This window comes from Dysidea avara, chromosome 14 (genome assembly GCF_963678975.1).
Source record: "Dysidea avara chromosome 14, odDysAvar1.4, whole genome shotgun sequence".
NCBI classification, from domain to species: domain Eukaryota; kingdom Metazoa; phylum Porifera; class Demospongiae; order Dictyoceratida; family Dysideidae; genus Dysidea; species Dysidea avara.
Genome location: NC_089285.1, coordinates 7,697,468 through 7,722,439, shown reverse-complemented (window position 1 = coordinate 7,722,439; position 24,972 = coordinate 7,697,468). Strand labels below are relative to the sequence as shown.

Here is a 24,972-nt window from a genome sequence, read left to right as displayed (position 1 = left end):
TATTTTTATGTATATGTAATATTCAACTATGCCTATGAATTTTCAGTGCAATTTTATGAATAATTAAGGAGTAAAATAAACCATGTAAAATATGCTTCACATGTAATCATTGAATGGCCTTACGGGTGTTTGACAGGGTAGTTGACATACACTCCAAGGGTGTGGTTATTACTGAGCAGTAGGTGGATACCAATACCCCCGAAGGATTAAATCAGTTTTCTTGTAATTGTGATAAATTACGCATTTGAAAGTTACATAAAAAGAATTAAGCAAAATTAAGCAGTATTGTTCCAGCATATGAAATGCTTTCTGGGAGCAACTTCATACTTGTAATAAAGAACCTACATTAAAGAGAGTGACAACATAACTTCCTTGTAGATATGAGCATAATTTTATGTTTGTGCTCCACTGCATGCAATATGTACAACGTACATATCTAATGCATGGCAAACTAAATCACTATGTGATTAAAGCAGAAATCACTGTTCAATGCTTTCTTTATAATAGCATAGCTAGCAAGACATCAACTCTCAAGGTCACACAATTCAGTGACCTTTACAAGAGTTGATACCCAGGACTATGTTAGTGACACATGTGACAGTGTTAGTCTATTGACTGTGGTGGGCTAGTTGTCACCCTCAAAATCACTTTGTGTGTGAATGACTCTGATGGTGAACACTAGGACCACAATTGCATAAATGCAAGTTTATTGGAATATCTTGTAATATTAGGATGTAACTTCACTTGAAACTTTGGTACACAGAAGAGGTTCACAACATTTGTGTATAACCATATGGTTTAGTCAGTGATTACTTTAAATAAGGTCCTAGTATAGACTTTATCCAAGTACAATGTAGCCTCTGCTATACCTACTGCAGGACAATCTCAGAATCACGGATGAAGGAATTGTGACAGTAGTGACAAACTTGGTAAGTATAGGAATGTAAATAATTTCATTTGCTAATAAAACTGTCTCACCAAGAGCTTGCATATATATTTCTCCAAATTTCAAACTATTGTGCAAGAGTGGCTTACTGCCAAGTTGTTGGGAATATTCACTGGCAGGAAACCCTACTACACAATATTATCATTGCATATATTGTTTCTTGTATTGATTACTCGCACAATTTCTTTTAGAATACTAAATTATCTACCAATTACAGATCAAGAAAACGAGAAAAAACTGGTACTATTGAATTGTCTGGTACATGTATGTAAATGTACAGAAAAGATTGTCTTTTATGTGACAAAGAAAACTTATCTGAATATTTAAAATGGGTGCATCGTATTACTAACAAGGCAGAGTGACTTGTGCTCTGTTGTGTCAAGCTACTTTAATACGTGCACCTTGTTTCATGAAACACTGTATGTATGTCCTCACTATAAGTAGTCCCTAAATCAAGAGAACTCAAGACTTCCCCAGTCCGCAAAAGGCACAGTTAATCATGTTAGGCAGTACTTGGGAGTATGCTCAAATCAAGCCCTCACAAGAGACTCTCACAAAACAAAATTTAGAAGTTTTTTTTAACATACAAAAGGAAAGCAAAAAGTATACTGCTAGCACGATGAAAACTCCTAGAGTGTTCAGTGTAGCAAATCAAGCATTCGCTGCTGCCATGTGGAAATAAGTCCTGTGGACTCTATTTCCAATGCAATAAGGTCAGTTGACATTTATATCAAGACACACGGTAGTGTGTCGTGCAGCCCAAGAAGCTGGCGCGTAACACCCGTGAGTATATTGACAGGAAGAAAGAAAACGCAATTTCCGCACCTCCGTAGCTCTGTGCTGCCTTGATGAAACAAGACGATTTTTGCTGTGGACACTCCCTCCACCTTCAGCACTCCACATTCCAAATTTGAGCGAAATCGCTTCAAGCGTTCCCAAGATATGCGACTTCAAAAATTGGCTTAATTTCTTCGTTTTTTTTCTTCTTATTTTTCTTCCTCTTTTCGCACACTTACAAAAACTGCTATAAAACGCGAACGCCATATCCGATCGCCTTGACATTTGGCACACAGAAGGGGGGTATAAAGGCGCATCTCTGTACCAACTTTGGCTGGAATACGATAAACAGGCAAAGAGTTATGAGCGATTATTCACGAAAAATAACACCAATATGTTGTCACGCCTACAGGGTAAACCGCGTATGGGAAGAAGCTGAAAATCGGTGGGTAAATAGGTTAACTATTGAACCTCAAACCTTTTGTGGTTTGAAAGAAATCGAGCTAAAAACCAGGAAGATACAGCAAAAAAACCAACAGTGTGTAACAATTACGCAATCGAGATTAGCTAATAAAAAACGACTGCTTGCCACGTCTACCAGGTAAACCGCGCTTGGGGTAATGCTTTGAAAATCGCTGTACAGATGGAGTTATCATCTTAGAAAAGCTCTTCAATGGTGTAGAAGAATCAGACTTAAAGCCACGGAGTTATAACACGAAATCCAACTTGGTGTAGCAAGTGCGAGATCGAGATACTCTAATAGAGCAGTCATCCTAATAGAGCAGTCATCCTAATAGAGCAGTCATCCTAATAGAGCAGTCACCCGAAGAGAATTCAAGAGATCAGTTAGAAACAAGTAACCTGTCTAGAGATCAGCTACAAACAAGTCACCCTGTAGAGAGATCAACCATAAACAATTCACCCTGTAGAGAGATCAGCTAGAAAAAGTTACCTTGTAGAGAGTTCAGCTACAAAGAAACCATCATGTGGAGAGTTCAGCTGCAAACAAATCACCTGTAGAGAGTTCAGCTACAAACCAATTTCCCTGTAGAGAGATCAGCTAGAAGAAGTTACCTAGTAGAGAGTTCAGTTACAAAGAAACCACCATGTAGAAAGTTCAGCTACAAACTAGTGACCTTGTGGAGACATCAGCTAGAAGAAGCTACCTTGTAGAGAGTTCAGCTACAAAGAAACCATTCTGTAAAGAGCTCAGCTGCAAACAAATCACCTGTACAGAATTCAGCTACAAACAAATCACCCTGTAGAAAGATCAGCTAGAAGAAGTCACCTTGTAGAGAGTTCAGCTACAAAGAAACCACCATGTAGGGAGTTCAGCTAGAAGAAGTTACCTTGTAGAGAGTTCAGCTACAAAGAAACCATCATGAAGAGAGTTCAGCTGCAAACAAATCTCCCTGTAGAGAGTTTAGTTAGAAGAAGTTACCTTGTAGAGAGTTCAGCTACAAAGAGACCATTCTGTAAAGAGCTCAGCTGCAAACAAATCACCTGTACAGAATTCAGCTACAAACAAATCACCCTGTAGAGAGTTCAGTTAGAAGAAGTTACCTTGTAGAGAGTTCAGCTACAAAGAAACCATTCTGTAAAGAGCTCAGCTGCAAACAAATCACCTGTACAGAATTCAGCTACAAACAAATCACCCTGTAGACAGATCAGTTAGAAGAAGTTACCTTGTAGAGAGTTCAGCTACAAAGAAACCATTCTGTAAAGAGCTCAGCTGCAAACAAATCACCTGTACAGAATTCAGCTACAAACAAATCACCCTGTAGAGAGATCAGCTAGAAGAAATTACCTTGTAGAGAGTTCAGCTACAGTAAAAAGAAACCACCATGTAGAGAGTTCAGCTGCAAAGAAATCACCCTGTAGAAAATTCTGCCACAAACAAATTGCCCTGTAGAAAGATCAGTTAGTAGAAGTTATCTTGTAGAGAGTTCAGCTACAAAGAAACCTCCATGTAGAGAGTTCAGCTAGAAGAAATTACTTTGTAGAGAGTTCAGCTACAAAGAAACCATCATCTAGATAGTTCAGCTGCAAACAAATCACCTGTAGAGAGTTCAGCTACAAACAAATCTCCCTGTAGAGGGATCAGTTAGAAGAAATTACCTTGTAGAGAGTTCAGCTACAAAGAAACCATTCTGTAAAGAGCTCAGCAGCAAAAAAATCACCTGTACAGAATCCAGCTACAAATAAATCACCCTGTAGAGAGAACAGCTAGAAGAAGTTACCTTGTTGATAGTTTAGCTACAAACAAATCACCCTGTAGAGAGATCAGCTAGAAGAAGTTGCCTTGAAGAGTGTTCAGTTACACAGAAACCACCATGGACAGTTCTGTAATAAATATATGTATTATATATATATAATTTGTACATTAATATATTACTGATAAAATCAGAAATATTTAAGGTACATCTGCTTCATCTTTTCTTCTTCCTGTGGTAAAGAAAAAAAGATAGGTTAAAAAAGTCCCAAAGCAGGCCATAGGCCGGCTATGGGGTATACAAATACAAAAAGAAGTGAAATCTAATCCAAAACAGCCAAGCTGTAAAAAAAGTGTGCAGCCCTCAAAAAGTCTATGGTGAAAAAAGATGTGAAATCCAAGGTGGCGGCCAAGAAATGGCTGTGATGGTAGGTTAATGGTAAAAATTTTAATAACGACAATTCAGGTGAATTTTGTGCCAATTGACCAAGCGGCACCAAAATTCACCTGAATTGTTGTTATTAAAATTTTTACCATTAACCTACCATCACAGCCATTTCTTGGCCGCCACCTTGGATTTCACATCTTTTTTCACCATAGCCTTTTTGAGGGCCGCACACTTTTTTTACAGCTTGGCTGTTTTGGATTAGATAATATGTACCCAACAGGTATATGATGAATTACGGTGATGGTGGAGTGGGTTGAACAAGTATGTTAGGGTATGAAAAAGTGAATGTTCTGTTGTCAGAGATCACCAGGTTGGCTAATACCAGCCTATAATATATTGTTAAGACACTGACAGGTAGTGACAGCAGAAAGCCCATCTGAATTCTTCATCTCCACATAAGTTGAATAGAAAATTCAAAAAAGATAATGCTTCCTTGGAGAGACCTAAAGATTTAGCCGTCATTTATTGCAGCACAATTGTTATTTTCGAATGAACAATGACCTGCAGCAGTGCATATTATGACACCAGCAGAGTACGAGTACTGTATCAAGACTCCCAATGAGTGGTATTGCATTATGGTTGCTCACCACAAAACTATGGGAAGCCATGGCCCTGTAAAGCTGATACTATCCTAAAAAGTTTTTAATGGATTTAATGGAAAATTATTTACAGCACATAAGGTCATAAGTACTACTCAAGAGACTGTATACTGAATGCTATTTTGATGGATAATGATGATGAATTCAAATCAATTTCTGAGATGATGGAAAAGTTGGAAAATGATTTGGATATAATTTCCATAAAATGGCCATAACATTGAAAAGTTGAAAACAAAGACTAAAGAGAAGTTGTGTCTCATGCAATTGCTCATGACACACAGCCCCCATCCAACAGAAAAAGGCACTATCCAGATTTGGGATGTCATATTGATGGTCAGAAAGCTATTGAGTTAACAACATAACTAATTGCATACTGTTTGTGGATCACTGTATATAATTTATTTGTGTATTATTTCATAAACTAGTGCTGAAACAAATAGCAATTTTACTTTTCAATATTTAAACGAGGAATTATTCAATTAATCTTTAGCATGAATACACACTGAAATCTTTGTTGGGAAGTAGCATCCTGATGTGTTTATAGAAAAAAAACATCTGACCTTGCCTCTGTTACTAGTAGAAGTCCAAAGTAGTAATGGTGCCAGTAATTACAAGGCTACCCTAGCAAAGCTATTCATTGTCATGATTGATCAACTGGGTTTGCTATGAATCACAAAGCCTATACATGTTGACAACATTGTCAACATGTATAGGCTTTGTGATGTGCATGTGCACATTTGCAAATGTGCATCAGGTACTAATGCCTGCTGTGTTTAGGAATGTTTCTTTCAGGGTATCAGTTTCAAAAGCATCAAAATGATAAGACGCTTAAAAGACAAAATAAATACCATACATGAATTTTGCAATATTAAAAAAGTACCTGTGTGTTTGTTCTGCTATACAATATATCCATGTGTCAACAATTATACAGTACACTTTGGGCAGCAGGAAGGGGGTTAGAAAAAATAATACTCCTTGTATACTCGCAAAAAGCAGAAAATTGTGGACTGCCCCTTATTGTCATACTTCTCCAGGGGTGTAGGACAATCCCACATGAAGTGGTAATAGAATTATGTAAGGTCCTTAGTGCTACTAAAAATATATATTTTGGGTACTTTAAGAAAGCCAACAGACAAGATTTCTGGGAAAGTGAGAAAATGTGGTCAGAATTTCACAAACTAAAGTCCTCTGATGAGTATTCCAGGAAATGGAGAGAATATTTGTCATCTGCTGGTTGTCTACATAGCTCAGTTATATCAGCATGTAACCACAGAATTATTTGAACAGATACTTAAAGAGAAGCTCCATTTTCTACAAGAAAAGTTAATCGGACACATGTTATTTGGATGCCACTAGTTCTTACCAGGCAGTACCATCATCTTCTCCTTTTTATCATACCTTTACACTAATCTACACTTTTTTCCAGGATTGTAAATACAGCAAGAAATCCTTGCACAGTAGCATGCCACACAAACTGAATTTGGCTAACAAGAAACATACCAGAACACAGGGAAAGCATCCAAAGCAAGGTGTTGATTTGGAGGAAAATACTGACAGTGATATAGGATTGATTACAGAATCAACACAAACTGATCCAATAAATACTGTTGATGTTAGCCTTCAAGCTCCAGATAATCTTCAGAATACTGGTACACAAGCTTACATTAGAGCACATCAATCTGAACATGCAGTTTCCAAAAAAGGTGGCAGCACAGATATGGTTATACATGTTGACACCACTATTCTACAGGCACAGTGTCGTCAGCTCTGATTCCAAAATAGTGAAGTATTTGAGACAGCATACCTCATTGATAAAGTAGATAAGTTTTTAAACTCCTTGAACTTCACACAAGGAAAGCATTCTGAAAAGTTATTCAAGAACCTTATCATAGTGCAGACGATCATCGCCTCAAAGTATGAAATGCCCACATACAAAAAAATGTCAAGCATGACCTACCAAATACCTGTAAGATGACCATAGAATATGTACAACTTATAGTAAACAATACAATAAAGTCATGCAAAAAATGCTGAACTAGATAATCTGTTAGGAAGTTAAAGGGGTAAAATGGTTCACAGAAGACACATGGCGGAATAGATTGTTTCATAACAGCAGAACTGCAAGTACTTTAACATGGCTATGAATCTAGATACGTTTCTTATATTATCACAATGACGTGTTAATTACTGTTATCCTCAACAAACACTCCCCATGCCTCGCTCGCAACACTACTAGTAAAGTTCTGTAACATATTTCACCACAAGCATGTTAACTTCCATGGGGCAAAGTCAAAGTGCAGTGTTCTATGGCTGTTTCCTTATACGCCATTGCAATGATTTCTTAACAGGTACATACCACAGAAACTGGGACTGTAGGTAACTGAGGATGTAGATTATTTTCTGCAGGTTTCTCCAAAAGAGAAGCTAGATTTCTTTAAAGTATCAATAAAGTGTGGTAAATGCTAAAGGAAGAGACTAAGTGTCATTCTCTGCTGATACTATGTTTCAGAGCAACACTGTTGCAAAATTATATGGCACACCATTACACAACAATGTCCCTGCATTCTGTTTAGCCTGCTTAGGGATAGATAATAAGTTAGAGCCTTAAACCTGATACAAAGACGGGAGTACATTGTGACTGAATGCAAAAAAAAAGAAACACTGCAGTATCAAATTTTGGAGGTGATGGAGACAGCCAAGTAATGAAATGCATGATGAAGTTTCATCGACTTTGTTTACTCCTCCCTGTGAGCATTTTCTGCATACGTGCCATCAACCACAACATCAGTGATTCTGAAGTGCTGGACAGAATAGTTTTATTAGAGTAGCTGACTGTCCTATTAGAGTATATCGATCTTTTTTAGCAGAAATCGGTCGGTCATATCCTTGACCGGTTCAGTAGGTAATTGGGCGATCTTTGAGCTAAGTGGTCAGTAAATGTCCGATGGCCAACCGTTATAATCCACTCTAGCTACTAAGAGTATGACATGCTTTGTCCAAGACAGTGTAAATGTTGCTATAAAGCTGATGTTCAGATTATTAAAGCCACAGATTGTTCTTCCCATGGGCTCATTTTTATCGTCACCTGCATACCTTGTGATCTTTATTTCAGAAAGACAAGCATGGGTTGCGTTTGAAAGATATTAATCATAAAGACAAACAGAACTATCAAGCAGTTATTTATATCACAAAAACTTCTGATCTGCCCACAGGCGAGTGGTACAAATATTAATGTTATGCAGTGCGTCATACCTATTTTAATACTCCCATAAGACAACTACAGAGAATCGAAAGTGTTGTATTCCATTGTTGCTAGAGTCATAAACCTGTGAAGGTAATTTCTGAGCTAGTATCGTTACTTCTACCATGATAAACTTTGGCATGTTAGGTCTCTTAAGTAGACTTCATTGTTTAGACATTCAGCTTGTTTTGTAGGCTGAAACAAAGCGCAGATTGTTTTTTCCAAGGGTATTGAAACATAAACATAAAGCAGGTAAAAACCTTGCTAATGACTGGTGAAATTGTAGATGATGATAGCTATTTATAAGGCAGATAAAAAAGCACAATCAAAAGCCAAGTTAGTCACCAGGTATATTGATAGATAGCATGAACATAGCTATTACCTGAGTTCTTGTGGTACATTAGAGATCATACCATAGGCCATGATATTGATAGTCAATGCCCAGAAAGACATATAAATATTTTTTTACAACATGCTTATGTTACCCAATATGCATTGTTTTGCAGTGATTGGGTATGAAGGTATTGCAAGTCCTGCTCGAATTCTGTTCACTTTTATCAAAACTAAATACATGCAGTTACACTGGAAAACACAACAGCTCTCCAAAGTAAGTGTGTCACCACAGACATGATCTATAAATATGTATAGCATCTAGACCCCCATTGAAAACAGTTCACAAGGTACTGATCAATTTAACTCAAAATTTAAAAGGAATTGATGAGTTTCCTAATAGATCTGACAATGTGGATAACATAATAACTACTCCTAGTAAGAAAACATTTGTCTATTTATCTAACTAGTTACCATTGTCACAGCTACAGACTCCAAGAGACAATCATCCATGCACATGGCAAAATCATCAATGGGTAGTGGTAAGTTGATAGCTACAACCGACTGTCCTTGTCTATAGCAAACTTTCACAGGTGGTTACAGCAGTAATATATCTCGCTCTACACTGCAAAGTATGCCAACTAGTAAGTTGTAAACCATAATCAGTTAATACAAGATAGTGGGGCCTCTCAAACCATGGTGGATCTGCTGAAGGAGCAACAGAAGGCCATGATGGAACACTGATGACCATTCTTGAGCAGCAGAGGGAAGAAGGAGATGGCAGTCCTTTTGGGAAAGGATTCTGGTGAGACTTTAGTAAAGCCTAAACTGCCTAAGCCTACATTTTGCCTACAGTGCTGTTTCTTCTGCCCATCCACCAGCAGCTGGTACTATCAGTAGAATGGTGAGATAATGTTTTAGTACTAAACTGAAGTGACATGGGGAATTACAGGCCAAAAAATGGTCAGATAAGATTTTTTAACTTTGGGAGAACATTGCAATGGATATGCAAAGGAGTGCATTACTCTTATAAGCATATTTATGATACCACATTCCTTGTTTTATCTGCAAGTATGGTAGCATCAAACAGTTCTCTTGTCAAGGTAAAGTGTCTCTTTAACAGTATCTAGTTTTACATAGATCAAGACACACGGTAGTGTGTCGTGCGGCCCAAGAAGCCGGTGCGCCACACCCGTGAGTATATTGACAGGAAGAACGAAAATGTCATTTTCACACCTTTGTATCTCAGTGATCACTTATCCGATTGGAACCAAATTTGCTACACAGTTGCCTGCCAGCCAGGGGAGTCTACATTCCAAATTTGAAGGAAATCACTCAAGCCATTTCCGAGATATGAGCTGCTAAATTTTCATTTTTTTTCTTCGTTTTTTTTTCTTCTTCGTCTTTTCGCACACTTGCAAAAATTGCTATAACAAGCAAACACGTACTCCGATCGCCATGAAATTTGACACACAGAAAGGGAGTCCAACGGCAAATCCTAGCATCAAATTTGGTACAAATCTGATGAATGGTTCAGGAGTTATGACCGATTATTCGCGTAAAACAAGATTGATTTGTTGTCACGCCTACAGGGTAAACCGCTTCATGGAATCAGTGGAAAATTGCTATGTAGATGGAGTAACCATCGTAGGAGTGCCTTTAGGTGGTTTGAAAGGAATCGAGATAAAGACCATGGAGATATGACACAAAACCCAACCTGTGTCACAATTACGCGATTGATTTTTACGAATAAAAAAGTATTAGTTTTCACGCCTACTAGGCAAACCGCTTAGAGCAATGAGCTGAAAATTGGTGTATAGCTGGAATAATCTTCATAGAAAGTCCTTGCAGTAGTACAGAAGAATCGGATTACAAACCACTGAGTTATGATTCTAAAGCCAACTCCGTGTAGTAAATGCGAGATTATTATTATTATTATTATTATCAAATTGTTTAAAGGGATACACAAAAGGCATGTGCCTGTACAAGGTGATACCCTTACATACAATCTTTACTGTTACAAAAATACAATTACAAAAACAGAACAACATACACAATACAAGTACAGAATTAAACAATCACATTAAAATAAACTGTTTCAATCTGGATCTGAAATGTTTAACCTGGCTTCGTGCCAAAATGTCCTCAGGAAGAGATACTCTAATAGAACAGTCACCCTAATATAGCATTCGGCTAATTTATTTACTCCAAATAGAATTTTATTACATCACAAGTTATTCTATAGGGAGTTCAGCTGCAAACAGTTAATCTTATAGACAGTTAAGCAAGAAGCAAGTCACCATGTGGAGAGTTAAGCAAATATATCACTATAGAGATTCAGAACATTACAAGTCACACTGAAGAAAGTTCAGCTATAAACAAGTCATGCACCCTGTAGAGAATTCAGCTACAATTAAGTCACTCTCTAGAGAATTCAGCTACACAGAATTCAGCTACACACAAGTCACTGTGGAGAGAGTTCAGCTACAAACTAATTACCCTGTAGAGAGATCAGCTACAAATAAAACACTTTGTAGAGTGTTCAGCTACAACAAATCAACCTTTAGAGCGATCAGCGATGAACAAATCAACACAAATCTACCTGTAGAGAGAAAAGCTAGAAACAAATCACCCTGTAGAGAGTTCAGCTACAAAAAATCACCCTGTAGAGACATCAACTAGAAACTAGACACAATGTAAGGAGTTCAGCTACAAGCAATCACTCTGTAGAGAGTTCAGCTAAAACAAATCAACCTGCAGAGAGATCAGCTACACACACAAATCAACTTGTAGAGAGATCAGCTCTAAATAATCACCCTGTAGAGACATCAGCTAGAAACTAGACACAATGTAAGGAGTTCAGCTACAAGCAATCACCCTGTAGAGAGTTCAGCTAAAACAAATCAACCTGCAGAGAGATCAGCTACAAACAAATCACCTTATAGAGAGTTCAGCTACAAACAAATTACTCTGTAGAGAGATTGGCTACAAACAAATCAACCTGCAGAGAGATCAGCTACACACAAATCAACTTGTAGAGAGATCAGCTAGAAACTAGACACAATGTAAGGAGTTCAGCTACAAGCAAATCACCCTGTAGAGAGTTCAGCTAAAACAAATAAACCTGCAGAGAGATCAGCTACAAACAAATCACCTTATAGAGAGTTCAGCTACAAACAAATTACACTGTAGAGAGATCGGCTACAAACAAATCAACCTGCAGAGAGATCAGCTACACACAAATCAACTTGCAGAGAGATCAGCTCTAAAAAAATCACCCTGTAGAGACATCAGCTAGAAACTAGACACAATGTAAGCAGTTCAGCTACAAGCAAATCACCCTTTAGTGAGTTCAGCTACAAACAAATCAACCTGCAGTGAGATCACCCACAAAAACGCACCTTGTACAGAGTTCAGTTACAAACAAATTACCCTGTAGAGAGATCAGGTAAAAGAATTCACCTTGTAGAGAGTTCAGCAACAAAGAAACCACCATGTAGAAAGTTCAGCTGTAAACAAATCACCCGGTAAAAAGATCAGCTAGAAGAAGTCACCTTGTAAAGAGTTCAGCTACAAAGAAACCATCATGTACAGAGTTCAGCTACAAAGAAACCACCATGTAGAGTGTTTAGCTGCAAAAAATCACCTGTAGAGAGTTCAGCTAGAAACAAATCACCCTGTAGAGCGATCAGCTAGAAGAGGTCACCTTGTAGAGAGTTCAGCTACAAAGAAACCACCACATAAAGAGTTCAGCTGCAAACAAATCACTCTGTAGAGAGTTCAGCTACAAAGAAACCGCCATGTAGAGAGTTCAGCCTCAAACAAACCACCTTGTAGAGAATTCAAGTTATTCAACTACAACAAATCACCCTGTAGAGAAGAAGTTACCTTGTAGAGAGTTCAGCTACAAAGAAACCATCATGTAGGGAGTTCAGCTACAAAGAAACCACCATGTAGAGAGTTTAGCTGCAAACAAATCACCTGTAGAGAGTTCAGCTAGAAACAAATCAACCCGTAGAGAGATCAGCTGGACGAAGTCACCTTGTAGAGAGTTCAGCTACAAAGAAACCATCATGTAGAGAGTTCAGCTGCAAACAAATCATCCTGTAGAGAGTTCAGCTACAAAAAAGTCACCCTGTAGAGAGTTCAGCTACAAAAAAGCACCCTGTAGAGAGTTTAGCTAGACGAAGTCACCTTATAGAGAGTTCAGCTACAAAGAAACCATCATGTAAAGAGTTCAGCTACAAAGAAACCACCATGTAGAGAGTTTAGCTGCAAACAAATCACCCTGTAGAGAGACCAGCTAGAAGAGGTCACCTTGTAGAGAGTTCAGCTACAAAGAAACCATCCTGTATATAGTTCAGCTACATTTCAAGTCACCCAGTAGAGAGATCAGCTGAAAAAAATATCCTGTGGGGAATAATGGGCATGTAATAAATATATGTATATAATTTGTATAATTACTAATAAAATCAAAAATAATTGAAGTATTACAAATCTTCTTTAAGTTCTTTTCTTCTTCCTGTGGTAAAGAAAAAAACACATGGGTTAAAAAAGCCCCAAAGCCAGCCATAGGCCGGCTTTGCAGTATACAAATACAAAAAGAAGTGATATCTAATCAAAAACAGCCAAGCTGTAAAAGAAGGTGCGGCCCCCAAAAAGGCCATGGTGAAAAAAGATGTGAAATCCAAGGTGGCAGCCAAGAAATGGCTGTGATGGTAGGTTAATGGTTACATTTTAATAACGACAATTCAGGTGAATTTTGTGCCACTTGGTCTTGGCACCAAATTCACCTGAATTGTCGTTATTAAAATTTAACCATTAACCTACCATCACAGCCATTTCTTGGCCGCCACCTTGGATTCACATCTTTTTTCACTATGGCCTTTTTGGGGGCTGCACCTTTTTTTACAGCTTGGCTGTTTTTGATTAGATCTATTTTAGCTGTAGAAGAGAACAATGATACTTGCAAACACATATATTCGACACAGCAATAGATAGAATGCTGCTGTTGATATTATAAAACATTCATACAAATTATATAGCTTAAGATGTTATGAAAGAACAAAAAAATGCAGGGACAAATGCACATTCATTCTACATTCTCAATAAAATGTTGTATAAAGTCACAATGAACAAAATGATGAATACTGGGAGAAGGGTGGAATTTAAGCCAATAGGCAGAAGCGACCTGGAGAACGTGGCAAAAGATGACTCAGGTTAGCACCGTAGCTACTACCTGAAACAAGGAAGGTAAACATTTTAACATTCATACGTCATGCATTATCTAGAATCTAGCCTTTACATTAGATTTACATAAACTATCTTTTAGAGGTGCCCATTCAAGCTGTACCAATGATCAGTTCTTTCAGTTTGTGACTTTTATCAATGATGAATTCCTGCAATGGCCAGCTAGCATATCAAAACGAGGATACACACTTGGTTATTTTCAAGTGTGTGCCCGTTCCACTAAGCCTACCACACTTGGTAAGTTATGCTGTTGACAAAGTTGAGCAAAATCAAAATAGGGATTTGTGGCAAAAACTGATTACTATTCTGAATTTGCCCAGACATTTAAGAAATTTGTTTGGTAGCATCTTGTTGCTTGGAATCATTCCAGGAAATGGAAAACTGGAACCTAAAAACTTGGATCCTTATTTAGAAGTGGAAGTAGATGAATTGCAAGAATTAAATAGACTGAAAATCTATGAACGATACCACAATGCAATGTTTAACTCGAAGGTTGAAATTCTATTGAACATTATGGATTACCCTGGAATTGGAAAAGTCTTTACTTAAAGTATCTTGCATAATCTATACAACAAGCAGCTAATGGCCATAAAGACACTACATACGAGACTTACTTGAAGGATACTTAGCCCTTTCGCAGCCGAATTACGGGAATAAAATTATCTGAAATATGTGATAAATAACACTTCTACCCGGTATCCTCCATCTCCTAGTGCTACAAGGACCTTATTCTACATGGAACGCACACTGGCAGTTCTTTACAATGGCGATGACAACAGCGATGACACCAAAAGTCGACCAGAACACTCCATAGCATCCGGAACTTTCCTCCTTTGTGTTACATCACCATTTCCATGCTTGATTTATAAACGATTGTAACTCAGTAATACTACCTCGTACTTTTAAAAACCAGGTGCCATTTTGTTGGGCATCACGTGGCGAATTGATTGATCTTTGTACCAACTCCGTACACAAAAGTACATGGAAGTTATGGCCGTTGGAGTTTCAAGAATAAAACCTGAAATAGAAAACACAGCATCTTGCCGAAACTAATGCTGTTTATCTCTTCTCAGTCGTCACTATGTGGAAAACCTATACATCATTCGAATCTTTATGCATCAAGGATTCCGTTAACCCTTATCCCACCCTCGTATACATAAGTATGTGGAAGGTACAGTGTTTTGTTCTACTCAGTGTAAATTCAGGGTCTTTTCGTCCCCTAACAGCTGCGAAAGGGCTAATTAGTACACTGGTATAGTTGGCATTTATTGTATTGATATTACACATACAGGACATATATATATTGTAACTCTGAATATTATAAATTCACAAATCATATTTAACCCCTATTTCAGCCTATACCCTTGACTAAATTAGGGATTAAATGATCACTAGCCTAGTATAGATGACCTCCCTTGTTTCACTCCATGATCCCTAATCAAACTTAAAAGCAGAAATCACTGTTCAATGCTTTATAAAAGTAGCTTTAGTATAGCATAGCTAACCAGGCATCAACTCTCAAGGTCACACAATTCAGTGACCTTTACAAGAGTTGATACCCAGGACTATGTTAGTGACACATGTGACGGTGTTAGTCTATTGACTGTGGCGGGCTAGTTGTCACCCTCAAAATCATTCTTGTGTGAATGACTCTCATGGTGAACACTAGGACCACAATCACATAATATTAGAATGTAACTTTACTTGAAACTTTGGTACACAGAAGAGGTTTACACATTTGTGTATAACCATATGGTTTTGTCAGTGATTACTTTAAATAAGGTCATAGTATAGACTTTATCCAAGTACACTGTAGTCTCTGCTATACCTACTGAAGAACAATTTCTTGTATTTATAACTTGTACAATTTCTTTTAAAATACTGATAAACTGTCTGCCAAATACAGATCAAACAGATAAGGAAAACAAGAAGAAACCAGTTGGTAATATTGAATTATATAATCTACTTGGAGTAATTGCAGAGATTCCATTGTATGACTGTTTTTCAGGAAGAACACCTGACGACAGCTTATTAAAGCTTTCTAAGTGGCTAGATGCCATCATGATTAAGATCTCTGGGAATCAATCTTCATTATTGTCCTGTTATAATGATGCTGGTGATAAAAGCGGATACACTTTCATTATGAAAGAGTGACAGACCTCCAACAACATGAATTTCACACCAAGATAGCATTTTTAACTAGAGTCTGGTCCAGTGATTTAGCTTGAGCTTACCACTGGGCAGTTTCACCACACATTTAAGGTTCGGCAGCAGCAACACAGAGCGGCCATCCAAGTTGGACCCTTTTTAAGATTGTGACAATTTAATTGCATGATTATATTGCATGATAATCAATGTTAATTTGTACTAGTAATAGCATGGGTAGCAGTGAAATTTGGGATAAATACCACGAGTGTTGTATTGGAAATGGTAAATTTCCAATACAACACTCGTGGTATTTATCCCAAATTTCACTGCTACCCATGCTATTCCCAGTTAATACCATACTCGCTGCATATACGCATGCTGTGCATTAGCGTTGCTATGTATGCAATTTGTCACTATGTACTAAACATGCGTCAACACTAATTGGCGCTACATTGTTAACATAAATTCTAGCCAATGAAATTGCAATTACAACCTTTTCACTGCTACCAGTGAAATACGGGATAAATTTCACTGCTACTATTGAGACTTTTGTACGGGCAGTGAAACAGGTATGGTATTATGTACAAATATTAATCAAAAATCATAATAAATAATCATCAATATTTTCATCATAAGTACATGAGCTCACAAGGAAGTTTGTGAACATTGCTGTACTGCATGTATCTAAGTTAAGAGAACTATAGTAATGTATTATATGTTAGTGGTACGTGTCACAGTGATGTATGTTCCCCAGGCATCATGTTTCCCCACACACATATCCCTAGGGATGTGTACTACTCCTGCTACTATTGCTACATTGCTACTGCCCCCCTGCTGCATTAGTTACTGCTTGCTATACTGCTTCTACTACTACACTACTTGTGTACTGTAGTTTGCTACTATACTATACCAGCTAGACTTGAGCTCTTTTTGCTGCTCTACTAATGCTTGCAGCTGCTACTGCATGCTATAGCTACTGCATTTATTCATAAGCTCATGTTACAGGTGCGCACTTAATTGTTGAGAATATGGTGTCCAGTGCAGCATCAGTGAGTGTGGTCTCTTGCCCAGACTCAACCCACTTCGTTGAGTTGAGTACTACAATGCAGTGGGTTGGGTCTGGGCATGAGTTTACAGCGAGTGTGGAGCGAAACTCTCTTGGAAACAAGTTAAACAGCCAAATGAAGTAATTACTTACAAAACTATGGGACTACTTTGAGCAAGAAGTAAAGAATTCTAAAGTTTCCGTCAACAACAAGGAGATAATTTTGAAGGCCACCTGTAATACCTTGGGTTTTGGAAAGAAAGGTACAAAAAGCACTCTGCACAAGCCCACTAGGCTAAACACCATTGATATGTGAGACTGAGCCTTCCAAAATATAATTGCAGTAGTTTTTTTTTTGTCACATAAAGGACAACCTTTTCTGTATCTCACAATACATTTTCAAAGTTTACACATAACATTTTCCTAGCCATTGCAATTACATACTTAGTTGTTAAAATAAATAATCATATTCATCATTGCTACATTGACATCATGTACAATCTTTTTAAATTTGAATGAAATACTGGACTAGGCAGTAATTTGTCCAGGGAGTCACATGAAAAAATTGTACACCTCAGAGGCGGAGGAAGATGGAAAAGTTGATAGGGGCTCAAAAATGTTTGTGTTGACAAGCTGGAGGCTTGTTCATGGTTGCAGCACCAATGGAAAAACACCAAGAAGAAACATTTGTGACCAGATTTTACAGAACCGAACCAAATCGCATATCAGGCAAAATCAAACTAACACCACCAGTGGCTAGCTACACTATCGTACTACAAGTTTTGACCCTCAGCACTACTCAAACTACACGAGGCTGGTTTTAATAGACGTCTTTTCTGGGTGGTGTGGAGTGCCCAAATGGCGGTTTCAGGCCTTGTGAAGGACATGGCTTGGCAAGAATCAGTGGTTTACCGGTGGACAGCCTTATAATGTTGGCCAGACGTGTTCTCTGTAGATTTTGCTACATATCAGCCACTAAGGAGCCAGCACAGCCCTGTAATCTCGTGTCTGGACTCCAATCGTGGTCTGCCTCCATTTTGAGGCCTACCTTTTGCCCTCCCCGCCACCCCCCAGCCTCCACCCCTTTGTGAGCACTCGTGATACTACTTCGCTCGTCCAACTGCTCAGATTTTCTATCTTATTTGGCGGGAAACTGTACAAGCAGCTACAAGTACTGGAAGTGGCTTGAAAGGTAACAGATTGATGCATCTTTTGTGTAAATTTCATACGCGTGCTTGCTATCCTTGGAGAGTTATGCTGGCTTCAATTCTTTAAAACCGTTTATCTCGAAACTTCTAATGTGCGATTTGGATCGTTTTTCCAAAATCCAGTCACATTTGTAGACTGTCTATACACTGCCTATCAAGTTCAGCCTACTACAGCTGGTTCCAGCTGTGTTGTTTACCCTCAACCCCCCTAACAGTGTCTCCCAGATCTGCCTATGTCTCGTACGTGTGTCACGGATACTACACCACTTCAATAACTCAGGCTTGCCTCTCGATGCTGTTGGCATCTATGTAGTTGCCAATCATTTTTTGTATGCAAGAACAACTTCCAGTGACAGCGTTACTAATTTGGCTGCTTGGCGTGATGACCTAATGCTGCAGGCTGTTAAAAACAGAAAATACAAGGTGTATGCACGTGGCCACAACGGAGATAAGTGGGAGCTGTTTCTGTAGCACAATGTGACCAAACTACAGGGCTGTCAGTTCCGGCAGTGCATATAGTGCAAGTCATCATAAATGTCCAAAACATTGAATTTAATTAACTCACTCATAATTGCGATTATCACGCCAATCTTCGCTGATTGTAATGGCACTTATATGGATGCGCTGCTGTTAAAGTATGGTGAAGATAGCCTGTATGGTTGGGGAGTTATTGCATGTTCAAGTCTAGCCAATGGGAGATTGCGTAGCGCCTTTGATGTGACCAGGTTTCCATGGTAAGTCATGGTTTACATCACTCGCGGTTTTGTTATTGTTTCGCGCACTATTGCTCTGCCGGCCTTTTTTACAAGTTTTTGATTCGTTTGTGCTTGTATTTTAAAGCACTGTCACTCAACAGAATCATGGCATCAAAAGTATCAAGGAAACGCAAGCAGGTTCTGATTTGCCTTGCGGAAGGAATGCGACAGAAGGCCTTACGAAGTATCGAAGAATCTGCTACTGAAGACTCAGCCAATAATTTAGATGGGAGTTTTCAACTGCCTGGACCATTCAGCGGCGCTACAAGTGAGTATAGCAGTGAAGATTCAGCAAATAATTTAGACGGAAGTTTTCAATTGCCTGGACCATTAAGCGGTGCTACGAGCGAGTACAGTAGTGAAGAAGACTCTGACGATGCTGATTATACAGATGAGCTATCTAGCGAAGGTGCTAAACATTGTTATGATGATTGGCTGTTTACCTAACAAAGAGAAGACACTCAAATGATGGCAATGATGATATATCACAATTACAGGGAAAGATTTGGTCTGCTCAGACAGCAGCAAAGGAAGTAAGTCTTTTGCTAGGTGTTAACGAAAAAACAATTCGCATGTGGAGAGCAGAGTTTCTTTCAAATAAGGGTTGCTTTGGCGACACCGCTAAGGGGAAATATTCCAGGTATGTTGTAGATGATGAGGAATATAAAGATATTGCTTTAAGATGGATCAGGGAGAATGCTATTGTTAAAGGTAAGCCAAATTTAACTGCGACTGGTTTATGTGAATGGTTAAACACCACTTTGCTTCCGCTACTTGGAAACCACCATCCGAAGGCTCCTAAAAAGGTATCAACTACTACCGCTACATGTTGGTTGCACAAGCTTGGATTTAGCCCATCATCAACTAAAAAGGGAGTGTACATTGATGGGCACGAGAGGCAGGATGTGGTAGATTATCGAAAACTTTTCCTCACTAAGATGAATATTTTGGAAACAACTCATGCGCAGTCTCCACAGCCTAGTGATGAAGTTCAAGTATTCACAGAATCTGACTCCAGTAAGAAGAAACTGGTATTGATTTATCATGATGAAAGTATCTTCCACTCTAATGATGCTCAAGGTTGGGCATGGGCAGAGAAATGGGGCCAACAAATTAAGCCCAAAGGGCAAGGCAAAGGTATTGATGGTGAGTGATTTTATTGAGGAATACAATGGTTACCTTCGTTTCGATGACACAGAATATAAAACAGTCAAGTGCATACATCCCAATGTAAAAAAAGAAGTCCATTTTTTGTTAAAGTATGGTGCGGATAACGAAGGCTACCAGGACAGTGACAAGTTCATGAAGCAAGTGAAAGAAGCTGTTACAATTGCTGAGATAAAGCAAGAGAATTACAACCTTGTATTTTTGTTTGATCAAAGCAGTGGACATACGGCTTACGATGATGATGCATTGATTGTATCTCGTATGAATGTTAAGCCAAGTGGTTGTCAACCAAAAATGAGAAATACTGTATGGGATGGTGCTTGATAATGGAACTCCTAAAGGGATGCGTCAGGTTCTTATAGATCGCCACATCAATGTCAAAGGAATGGTTGCCGCAGACATGCAAAACGTTTTAGGTGAAATGTGGGATTTTAAATATGAGAAGACAAAGGTAGAGAAGTATATTCTTGGACAAAAGCATAGAGTATTGTTTATCCCAAAGTTCCATTGTGAATTAAACCCCATCCAGCGATGCTGGGGGGCTGCCAAGCAGTACACAAGGCAGCACTGTGATTACCCTTTTATCTGGATTAGAGAAAACAATTATTCCAGCTCTTGATAGCACATCTGTTGACCTGATAAAGTATTCCAGAAAGACAAGAGAGATTATGAGAGCCTACAGAGAAGGACACACTCCTGGATGTGCATTAGAAGTGGCATTAAAAGAGTACAAATCACATAGACGTGTCTCGACTACTGAACGAGTGTAATTTCTTTGAAACTTGTCTTATCCAAAAATTGTGTGGTATAAAGTTTTGCTTTTATGTGTGGTATCTGAAGGTGCTCATATTATGTTCTTAACTGTATGTAGTGTTGTTAAATATACATTTTATCTGATTACAAGATCATTAAATAAAAGTTTATTTGAGTGATTATAGAAAAATGACTTGGTAAATGTGTGGGCCTATAGACGGGTTTAGCGGGAAGGCGTGGTCACCCTACGTCACGTAAAATATCACGTGAATTATCGATCCGCCATTTTGTAGGGCAAAAGCTCTGAAAGGTTCTGTGAAAAGCAGTGGAGTTATAGATGGCTAGTAGCAGGCAGAAGTTGTCTACTTATTTTGTGTCGCTTAAATATTCAGAAAGAAAGCGCTATTTAGAAAAATTGGAGATTAATGGTCATGAACTTGATGACCCGTTTGCTATAGATGAGGAGCAGTGGTCCGAGGATTTGACTAAGTGGCCAGAATTGGAGTTTGGTAACTTATACACTTATCTAATCAAAAGCAAGGGGGTGTACACGCAGGAGAACTTAGATGCTTACAAATCCTTAGAAGCATACAACTATTATTACAACCAACACGTACGAACTGTTTATCACTATGATGCAGGACAGGGATGGAGTGTACTAAAAGCAAAGGTAAACCCCAGTCAGAATTCAGCAAACAATCCTCATGAGGCATGGATAATAGTAAAAACTCAAACAGGATATGTTCGGAATGGGCACTGCAAATGTAAAGCTGGGTAAGTTGTTCAACATGTAGCAACTGTGTAGTTTGATTAAATAATCATCACAGGCTTGGAGAAGTTTGCAGTCATGTAGCTGCCATCTTATTCAAAATGGAGGCTGCTAACCGGTTGGGATATACAAGACCATCCAGAACGTCTTTACCATGCCAATGGAACCGGAATTTCAAAACTAGTGTAAGTTTAGCCATCTATTTTATTGAATTTCTTTTTCGTTTACAGTGTTGTTTTCTTATACCAAATGTAGGTTACCCCTAAAGAAATTCAGTGTATAAATTTCACTAAGCCAATTTATAAAAGAGGACTAGGGGGTACAGAGGATTCAGAAGTTCCAGCAGTGAAGAGGAGAGCAGAGAGTGGTCCACATGAAGCCCCTGTGATTTCTTCTGATAAGCTGTACACTGAATTGTTTGACTTAATACCGGGTGCTTGTTTGTTTACTATAATTGAACCTGCATCTCAAAGTGATGTCATGGAACTGGGATCACAGCAAGATCAATGTTGTGAAGGACGTACTTCAGAGCATAATGAGCAGCAACAAGGTGGGCAAGTTGAGGAGCATACAGGAGCGCAAAATAATCAGCATGACAGGATACAAGACAGAGAAGAGGACGACCAGCAATTTACAGGTGGAAATGAGGAACAACACAGAGGACAGGATAAGGACCTACAAGATGGGGAGAACATTGAAGATTCTACACTACTACAGTCATCAGATTTTTGCTCTCTTCAATGTGAGGAATCAATGCTACCGTTACCATTACTGGAATATTTTAAGGAAGCTTCCCGCACTATTAATGAGATAGACACCCTTAGTACTGCTGAACAGTTATTTTACTCTTTAGTTCTATCTGAAGATGACTGTTCAAGAATTGAATCTTGTACCCGAGACCAAAGAAATTCTGATGAGTGGTATCGGCAGAGACAAGGCAGGTTAACTGCATCAGACTTCCATAAAATTTATGCAATGCAAAAGCAGACTAACCCTACTACTGTTGTGAGGCGGCTACTCTCTAAACCAAATATTAGCCATATACCTGCTATACGATGGGGAGTTGATCATGAAGATTTAGCCAGGCAAGACTATATTAAGGAGATGTCAACTGCACACATTAACTTTAAATGTGTAAATGCTGGGCTCATGGTGAACCATCTGTACCCTCACTTAGGTGCCAGTCCAGATGGGTTTGTCCAATGTGAATGCTGTCTGGGGAAGGGATTACTGGAAATTAAATGCCCATTTACAGCCAAAGATTCACATCCTAATGATCTTAGAGGAAAACCGCGATCGTGTTTAGGAGTAAATGGTATCATAACTTCCCATGCATATTATACACAAATTCAAGGCCAGCTTGTCATTGCAGATAGGCAATATTGTGACTTGGTAGTATGGACTACTCAAGGAATTACAATGGAAAGGGTTTTACCGGATGTTAATTTCACTGAGAAGCTACTTACAAAGCTAACTACTTTCTATGTTAACAACATAATACAGGAATTGGTAACTGAGCATCCATTGGAGGATACTATCATAGCAAATTCACCCCCTAGTACTGAATCACCACTGTACTGTTTTTGCCAAAAGGAAGAATCTGGCAAGATGATTATGTGTGAAGGTAGTCACTGTCCATACACTTGGTTCCACTTTCCATGTGTAGGGATTAAACGTACACCAAAAGGATCATGGTTTTGTTCTGACTGTAAAAATAGTTAGGTCATTGTGCAAATGTGTTATGGATGTCATGTTGTGTATGTAATAATATTATGTGCTTTAAATATTTGCTCACAAAATAAGTGTACAGTATACTTAGTTTAAAGGGTACAAAGTGCAATATGTAATTATACTAATGGTGGTTGTAGATTGCATAGTGCAGCAACTACTACCAAAATCTTGTCAATAGTAGCATAGTCTTCCTCCTGAGATATCTTTAATAGTGAGATGGGAAAGACGTTTTGTAAAATCTTGTAACATTTCATTCGTCCAATGGCTCTTTCCACATGAATTCTTACATTGGATAGCTTTCGAGACGTTTCTACTTCCCTTTGGGACAATTGTGGCTTTCCCTTAGTGAATGCTGGGATGGCAAGTGAAGCTCCTCTTAGTCCTAAATCCTCTGCAATATCAAACCCTCTGTCAGCAAGAACCAAATCACCATGGACAATTTTATCAAGAAATCCACATTTAGAAGTGATCATTTTATCCGATACACGTCCACCCCAACATTTTGAGATGAATATAATAGCTCCTGTTGGACTCACGGCAACAAAAAATTTTGCCGTGTTATGACTTTTGTAACTAGAATAAGTTTCACTTCTAGCTGACAGGGAACTTGCTCTCTCTATAAATATCTCTGAGCAGTCAATTATGCAGGTTGCTCTTGGATAAAGTGGCTTGAAGCAACTTGGTAAAGTTTTCCTTATCATTTGCTGATCAGGCCATACTATTAGCTGGCGTAATTCCCGTGCCATTATATCAATCCATTCATGAAAAATTTGTGACACTCTTCCAGTAGAAATGCCAAATCTGTATGACAATTCCTTATTGGGGACCACCGTTCTCAATTTTGTCAAAACCAATAACAAATTGTCCTTGCTTGACAGATTCCTATGATTAGAGTTGATTTTTTAAAATGCTGAAGTTAACAGGTTTGATAGAGATTCCAACAATGCATATGATGACAGCCCTGTAAAGTAATGCGTTTGCTCATCTTCATTCATCAGCTTTGCGGCTGGAGAAAGTGTAGCTTCCTTCAAACTAGCTTGAAATTGTGAAATAAAGTTTTCTTGCAATGTAATGGTTTGCATCTGGGTCTGTAGAGCAGAACTAACACTTGTTTCAACATGCTGCTGTTTTGCATAAGAAGAAAACTTAGATTTGCTATTAACTCCTGCTGTGACAAAATAGTTTGCTCCATACCTTCCAGTTTTTGCAGGAGCTCATTGTTACCTTCACATTCAATACCATTTTGGTCACCATCACTCACTGCCTGTTCACAAACTTGTGCAGAACTGTTACGATCATGATTTTCTATCTCCCTTTCTTCTTCTCTTGCAGAATTCATTTCCATTGGCTGGTCAGTCTGTTCAGTTATCAGAGGCACAGAAGCAGTCTTTCGCTTAGCACCAACACCCTTCTGTCGCTTTGCAGCATACTGACGCTCACGTCGCTGCATTAATCGTTTACAACGAGATACATTTCTACTAGTAGTAGCTGTTGCTTTTCCAGAATAGACAAAAACAGAAGGGACATAATCTGGATCATTTCTTAGCTTCACTGGCTTTCCTATGTGATAGAAAAAATTCAGACTAATAGAAG

General features: G+C 38.5%; 2 protein-coding genes across 5 annotated transcripts in view; both read right to left on the bottom strand.

The window, feature by feature from the left end:
- The window catches only part of LOC136244388 (52 kDa repressor of the inhibitor of the protein kinase-like), a 46,793-nt gene that overhangs the window by 8,576 nt on the left and 13,245 nt on the right, over positions 1-24,972 (bottom strand). The window contains exon 3 of one of the 4 annotated variants that reach the window (XM_066035965.1): positions 23,448-24,939. The exons of the other annotated variants lie outside the window; for them this stretch is intronic. Within the exon in view, the coding sequence (XP_065892037.1) occupies positions 24,407-24,939 (533 nt within the window). The 3' untranslated portion in view covers positions 23,448-24,406. Of the gene's footprint in view, positions 1-23,447; positions 24,940-24,972 lie in introns of those variants that run through there. 4 annotated transcript variants of the gene reach the window in all.
- Positions 23,496-24,125, bottom strand: LOC136244014 (uncharacterized). The gene has a single exon (XM_066035543.1). The coding sequence runs from the start codon at positions 24,123-24,125 to the stop codon at positions 23,496-23,498; it is 630 nt and encodes a 209-aa protein (XP_065891615.1).

Coding starts and splice junctions, on each gene's coding strand:
- LOC136244014 (XM_066035543.1), bottom strand. CDS start 24,125: ATGGCACGGGAATTACGCCAGCTAATAGTATGGCCTGATCAGCAAATG.